This window comes from Parasteatoda tepidariorum, chromosome 4 (assembly GCF_043381705.1).
Source record: "Parasteatoda tepidariorum isolate YZ-2023 chromosome 4, CAS_Ptep_4.0, whole genome shotgun sequence".
NCBI lineage: Eukaryota > Metazoa > Arthropoda > Arachnida > Araneae > Theridiidae > Parasteatoda > Parasteatoda tepidariorum.
This window is the reverse complement of record NC_092207.1, coordinates 34,630,756-34,638,682: the sequence shown is the minus strand read 5'-3', so window position 1 is coordinate 34,638,682 and position 7,927 is coordinate 34,630,756. Positions and strand designations below refer to the sequence as shown.

At 30.8% G+C, this 7,927-nt stretch overlaps 1 protein-coding gene across 3 annotated transcripts in view; it reads left to right on the top strand.

The window, feature by feature from the left end:
* Positions 1–6,147: 6,147 nt before the first annotated feature.
* Positions 6,148–7,927, top strand: part of LOC107449668 (E3 ubiquitin-protein ligase RNF123) — a 42,779-nt gene continuing 40,999 nt past the window's right edge. For 2 of the 3 annotated variants that reach the window (XM_043048974.2, XM_043048972.2), the window contains exons 1-2: positions 6,148–6,304; positions 7,119–7,188. In XM_043048974.2, coding sequence (XP_042904908.1) covers positions 6,253–6,304; positions 7,119–7,188 — 122 coding nt within the window. In that variant the 5' untranslated portion in view covers positions 6,148–6,252. The remainder of the gene's footprint in view (positions 6,305–7,118; positions 7,189–7,927) is intronic. The other variant, XM_043048973.2, reaches the window with a different exon arrangement.

The window sequence follows — 7,927 nt, the reverse complement described above, 5'->3', positions numbered from 1 at the left end:
TGTTTTCTCTTTTCAATGAAGATTTTTTTTAATACATTTTATTGCATGTACATGACAAGGCGACTCCATCTCTGGTTTGCTGTACTCACCAACACTTATAATTCTTTCTTCTTTTTTTTTTTCAAATGAAAGTTGATTAAAAAAAATTTCTTGTTTATGGATTATATAAATATAATTTTATGTGAGCACATTTTGATGGTATGTTAAATATAACCAACTGAGCGAATGCCTAGATTTGAAAAATAATCAACTGTTCTTTAAAACAAAATTTTAAACTTAAGAATCCAGAATATGGGACACTATAAGAAGTAATAAATTAGAAATAATTTTATTTGTTAAAAATTTATGCGGATAAATTTATATCATATAATCGTTCAAATTGCCAGCGGTGTAAATAACATACCCGCGACTTAGGGAGGTGCAGGTTCCAAATATAATACACTACGTGAAAAGAGTGGACAACCCACGGTAGCACCTGAACGCAATAAAAAAAACAAGTAGAATTTTTTTGGAATATAAAAAAAAATCGGAAATTTTTAATCGCGCATTTAAGTTTTTGACACGCCAAATCGTAATCAATTTAATTTTTCGATGGCATTTTTTTTTTTGTGGTTATCGCTATGATTCTTCAAAGTTTTAAAAATTCCAATATTTTTAATACGACAAAATTATGAAGAATTTCGAAGTTTAGTAATAACTTCATAAACTTTTTGTGCCAATTTCATAGTTAATCCAAGTAACTTTTCGATCGTGTTCTCGGAAGTAATAGTTGCATTTCCACGCGTTTCTTTAAATTCTGATATTTTTAATACGATATTATAACGACTCGCGACTTCCGAATCGTGCAAATAGTAATAACTTTTGACGTGTTTTATTTGTGTCAATTTTATAAATCTAAGCTATTTTTCTATAGTTTTTTCGGCAATATGTATTTTAACATGGTTTTGAAAATTCCGATGTTTTTTAATATGTACTAATAAGACACTCGAATCGTGTGCGCTTTATTTGTGCCGATTTCGCCGCAAATCTAAGAATTATATTATCATTCTTTCAACACTCATTGCTAAGTTTTTCTATGGAGTTTCGAAAATCCTGATAATTTTAATTCGGTATTATAACGACTTGCGATTTTCGAATCAGGCGTTTTACGCCTGGTTCGTAGCTCTTGTCGTGCTTTATTGGTCCCGATTTCATCATCGATCCTTGTTATTTTTAAATTATTTGTTTTAGGTAATCCCCTTGTTTTTTTTAATTTGATATTTTTAATACAATATTATTACGAAACGCAAAATTCGAATGCGATTATTTTAATTTTTTTTTTTTTTTTTTTTTTNTTTTTTTTTTTTTTTTTTTTTTTTTTTTTTTTTTTTTTTTTTTGGAACTGTTTACGATTTTTGAACTTTATTCCCAATGTATCACAACTTTTAAAAAATCATTAAAAAACCGTTTTATTTTCATGAATTCTCTTATAATTCACTAAATATAAAGGTCTTAAAGTTAAAAATATGTTAAACTGAATACCAACTGAGTGTTGAATCTTATTTTGTGCTATAATGCGTTTTGTTTTATTTTAAATCATCATTTTATAAAAATCATTTTAGATCCTTTTTTCATTTAAGCCATTAAAATCATTTAGATCCTAAAATCATTTTAGACCATATACAATTTCTTTAATTAAAATATTTAATTTTGTATTTATGTTGATCAATAAAATATTTATCTATTTTTTACTTTCGTCCAAGAACATTACAGTTAATTTATCTTAAAATGCACTTTTCTGTTATGTGATTAAAAAAAACATCACTTTTTACCCACCTTAATAGATTTATTATATATATATATATTAATAAATCTATTGAGAAAACGAATTATCCTATTTATTATTAATAAATCTATGGAGCATTTTTATTTTGAAAAGTATCTGTTTGGTATTCTTTAGCAAATTAGATTGATCTTTATTTAAAAGAATTTAATTTTATGCAAATATATTACTAATTTAACTGATGAAAAGAATTGGGTCTGCAACATTGATGCTCACATTAAAACTGTCATAATTGCTGTAAAAATGTCTGAACACTTAGGCACGCAGCCCTTCATTCAAAAAGGTAGTACAATGCGACAAGAGGGGGGAAACGGACCACTCTGAATTACTTTTGATCTAATGATCGGATTTTCACTTTTTGTGACTCTATCTTAATGGTTTGAGGGGGTGACCTCAAACATGCTAATAAATTGGTGCATATAATATTTTAAGTTACAAAATCAGACACAAAAACATACTTTCTCTGAATAACCATGCGTCCCGCAGTGGACTGATAATAAAGACACGGTTCCCAGTAGAACACCGAAATCACCGGCTGTGATCAGTAAGCGGGTGGGTGACCACATTAATCAGACTGTTTAGGGACCGAGGGTGCACGGTATCGGTCCTCGTTAAACTGTTCTACCGTAAAGTGCCCGACTTCGCGCGCAGGTAGTCGGGCTACCGAAGTAGGGGATCAAAATTGCGATGACGTATCTTCAGATCATCCTCAGGGATACCTCCCAGACCGTCGCCATAGCCCATTGTGCTGCTCTAGTGCGACGTAAATAAAGTACCTGCCCCACCTAAATAAATATACCTTTTTTTCACAGGATTCGGATTTTTGCTTTTCAAAATATAAGGGGTATCCACAATCTGAGAAATATGGTCCCCACAGTTTGGTTCGGAAAGCGATCCAAAGCTTGGACCTCCTAATGTTAATTTTATTTTTCGCTTATTTCACCATACCTCGAGAACTTTTAAAGCATATTCAAAAATCTTTGCACTCACTTATAAAACTCGTTTATCCAAGGATAAATCCATGCAAAAAATAAAGTAAATATTTATTATTTTATATAGTAACTGTCGAAAAAGTTTTGAATTGTAAGGTTTATGATTTTTTATGTCATTTTAAAATATCTAATTTTACTTGGCAAAATATTAAATCTGAGAGAAATCGGTTAATAGAAAACGAATTTTAAAAAAGTCGTATATTTAAATTTCAATAACTATTCAACAGATTTTGCTTGAATTTTGTATTTCGATATGTAAAATTAAATGCTTTAAAATTATGAAACAATTTATATACGTTACAATTCAAACGTTTTAAGACTGCTTTAAATAAAATAATGAAAAATAGTAAATATTTACTAAAATATGTCTTTTTGCATGGAATTATTTTTGGATAAACAAATTTTACCTAATTGTGTGCAAAGATTTTTCAATTCCCTTAATAAGTTCCCCAGTTATGGCAAAATAAGCAAAAAGTAAAATTAACATTAAGGGATCCAAGCTTTGGATATAATTTGTTGTAAGGTAGTTATTTTGTGTATTATTAAGATAAATTTCATTTGTAATTGTTCCATGTGGTAAGTCGGTAAGTGTATACAATGTTCCAATTTAGTACTCCTAAATTTTGTTTTTTCATTGCAATTATTAATTCCTTATTAATATTAAAATAATTTTAATCTGAATTCATTCATTAATATAAATTAAAATGAAATTAATGATTATAAATCCCCGAATGTCTCTTCATAGTGTTCTTATTTCTTATTATAATTTTCATAAATTTGTGTTAATAAGTCTATAGATCGGATGCACCTACGATGCAGCGCTTTTTAAAATAGTAATAACTTTAGAACAAATTAACAGAACGTATCTTACAAATATTAGCTTAGAATGTCTTTGGCCACTCAATTTCATTTTAATTTTGTGCTTTATAACAGTTACCGTCGAAAATTGCATTTAAACTAGTTCATTTCATCGATTTTTATCCGCAATTGAATTATTTGAAGACTAATTTGACAAGATTATTTGATTTGAATGCAGTTTTCGACAAAAATTATAATAAAACATGAAAGATACTTAGATTACTTAGATACTTAGACTTTAGATTTTCATGGAGAGTATCCCTAGCTGCGTACGATGATATTTTCAGTCCTTTGCATTTCTTAATCGTGATGTGCCCTTCCTCACCTCCAAGTTGTCCAATGATTTTAGAATTCCCTTAAGCATGAGCACCGTTGGTGTTGGGTGTGTGTCCCCCTCAATAATTAGAAATCTTTAAAAGTCACTTCTCAATATTTTAGACTAAGAAAACTTTTATGAATCACCATCGATTAAAATTCATCAAAATTAAAAACGATAAACAGAAAAATAATTTTTTTGCAAGAACTTTTTTTTCTTCTTATGTGTGAAATTTAGAGAGCTATTATGACAGTGTACTTTCATTTCACCCCTCCCAAAAACTCGACCCCTGCGACGCCCATGCACCTGTATACTATCAATTGGGTATAATATAGCCTACGTCACAGGTTGTGTTGTTCCTACTAAATTTAACCCATGAACGGCATTTTCTGCGAGCCTAACTTCAAGCCACAAATAAACTAACGAAGTGTTCGATCGTTTAAATAGCCACTCGCCAGATTTTATTGCATTATAAAGAAAAGTTATTGAAACTAAATACAACTAAATAAACAACAACAACTAAAACAAATAACAACAACTACTAATAACAATAACTAAATAAACAACAACTAAATTCCATTCGTTTATTGTTGTTGTTGTTAATTTACGTCGCACTAGAGCTGCACAATGGGCTATTGGCGACGGTCTGGGAAACATCCCGGAGGATGATCCGAAGACATGCCATCACAATTTTGATCCTCTGCAGAGGGGATGGCACCCTCGCTTTGGTAGCCCGATGACCTCCATTCGTTTAGCATTGCGTCATATGTTGTTCCTACTAAATCGAAGTAGTTGTGTTTTTTTCATATTATACCCAATTGATCAACTTTTGCAGTACGACAAAGTTTTCTGACTTTTTTCGTTGAAAGAAAATTTGTTTGAAAAGAACTTTAACATATATAATATTTTAGAGTATTCCTTTGTAAAAAATATTGGGTTTGTTGCGATTTTCATGAAAAGCTTCTGATTTTTATTAAGGTTTTTACAGTTTTTTCTCTCAATTAACGCGCACAGCAGTTTATAAATCCAGGTTCAATTCTTGCTTCTCTCGAAATGTCATTACTGTAATACACTTCAGGTTTTACTTAATTGATATTTTACAGAAGCACATAAAAATGCACTATAAAAAAGTCATTACATTGACGATTCTGGGAATCATGTTCCCGCTCGCATTTCCAAATTCGCATATGAGATTTTTTTTTTCTTTTGCGTCCAGTGTGAATGTTCTTTAACAGTAATAGTAACAGTAGTTTATTTACGTAGCCTTAGGTAGGTACTTTATTAACGGCACACTAAAGCTGCATAATGGTCTATTGGCGACGGTCTGGGAAATATTCCTGTTGTTGATTCGAAGACATGCCATCAAAATTTTTTATCCTATGTAGGGGCTNGCACAGTGGTTGAGAATCACTGACGTAGCCTTAGGTAGGTACTTTATTAACGGCACACTATAAAGCTGCATAATGGTCTATTGGCGACGGTCTGGGAAATATTCCTGTTGTTGATTCGAAGACATGCCATCACAATTTTTGATCCTATGTAGGGGCTCCTCCGCTTTGGTAGCCCGATCACTTGTGCTTGAAGTCGAGCACTTTTTGTCAGCAGTTTCGTTACCGATACCCCTCACCCTTGGTCCCTATGTAGGTTGATCAAAGTGGTCACCCACCCACTTACTGTCCACAGCCAGTGATGCTTGACTTCGGTGTTCTATTGGGAACCCTATCTTTACTATCACTCCACTACAGGCCTTGGAACTGCTCAGTGGGCTATTGGCGACAGTCGGAGAAGTGGGAAGGGAAACATTCCTGAGGATGATCCGGAGACATGCCGCTAGGATTCCCTCTGCAGAAAGAATGGCACCCTCATTCTGGCGACCTGCATACGAAGATTTCGTCGAAGGTGATTAGCGAATGCTTCAGCTACTGAGATTCAGCAAGGATAGCGAAACATAAATGCTAGACAAAGTGTCAGAAGTTAAGATGCTTTCTTGGATTTGAACGTTTCAACATTTAAAAATAGATCAATGTATTTCGAATGCAATACACTTGGCTGGTAAAGACGCGAGTGCGTGCCATTTCCGCATGTGAGTTGCCACATTTAGATATTGACCCCTTTAAAGCAGCATTTGCGTTCAAATAACGCATGTAAAAAATATAATTTTGTAACCGCAACTGTAGATTATAGTTTCGGTGTTGTTATTCTCGTTTTTGCAGACAGATAAACAAAAACATTATTATATATGTTCAATAATACTTTGTCGTAATATGTTTTCTAATGATCGTATTCGTAAATCATTCGAAGATGCTCTATGTTTAGGTGGACTTTTTTGAGCTATTTTCTTATTGCTTAGTGTGGTTATATTTATATCTTTATCAAAATCTTTACAGTTGTTGTTTTGCATCTTTTTTTCTTTATGTGTGTGAAATTAAATTATAATTTATATGTGTAATTTGAAAAAGTTCTTTATCTTTTAACTTAATATTATTTAACGAAAAATGTATAGTTTAATGAACGTTTTTTGCCTTACGAAATTTAACAATTCTGCTATATTTATGTTTGAAGCACTCCATAGTGTCATATGTGAATATTTGTTATAGCTGTGATAGACTGTAAAATTCAATGGGGGCAACAACTGTACTCGCAATTCTGTGCTAAATTATCATTATTTTTATCAAAATTGTAATTTATGTTTCATTGCTTGTTTTCTTATTAAAAAAACGTTTCAGTTCAAAAATCATTCTAATTCATTTATATTTATGAAATAATTTACATCTCTTTAAATAATTTCATTATGCCCGTTAAGTTTCATTTCATCATGCGAATAGTCAATATAACATACAATTTATTCGGTTTTTGTTATTTATGCTTGAAGACATAACTACGATTAAATTCACGAGCATTTTGCGTTTATTGTTTCGTTGATGTAAAATTGTTTCATAGAAAAAGTGTGTCAACTCAACTTTGTACTTTAACACACTCATATTTTAAATTACTCTCACATGTTTTGATAATCAAATTACTATTGAATTCTGATTTGTTCAAAAAATTTCCAACCTTATTAAAATTTTATTATTTACTTTTTTTGTTTCTTAATTATATAATATAACAAAAATCATTATTTTTCTTTCAGAAGGCCTCATAAAGCAAATTTATGGAGGGGGTGGCACTCAACCATTTGGGGAGCATGGACATATCTTATTGTAAGTCATTGATTTATGTAGTTTCATATAGTCATTATCTAAAACATAACCAAGTCATAGTGGACAAAATTATATATAATATTTTAAAAGGAAATATCATTATTTAAAAAAAAAAGCATTACAAATTAACGTACATTAAAAGATTTCGTACTAGTTTCATTTGTGAATTAAGGTTCAAATCAAAATCCAACATATGTTTAGGTTTTTGAATTATAAATTTCTATTTCAAATTACCATGAATTTTTTACTTAAGCAGTTAGTAAGACATATTATCACTGTTTGTCAAAAATTTTCGTTTTTAAAAATCAATACTGTTAATTTATTATTTTTTTGTCATTTTTAACTGTGACTATTATTCCTCATTTTAAAATATTAAACTTGTTTGACATGCAAAGAACCTCAGTGCTTCCTCAAAACATTATCTTATGTATGCATAGTATTTATTTTCCATTTTACTGTTAGAATGAGAAGTTAATTCAATTTATGTGCTTATTTATAATTTTTTTTAATTACTTGGTCTATGGGCTGATAACTTCGGCATTGGGGAGTTACATACAGCCAAACCCCGCTATAGTGAACACGGTTTATAGTGAACTTCCGGATATAGTGAATGAAATGTTTGGTCCTGTGCCATGCTATACACATATAATGTTATTTTTTGTGGATATAGTGAACCAAAAAAGTGAGGAAGTTGGATATAGTGAACTTTTTTCGGTCTTCAACTGATTTTTTTCTTACT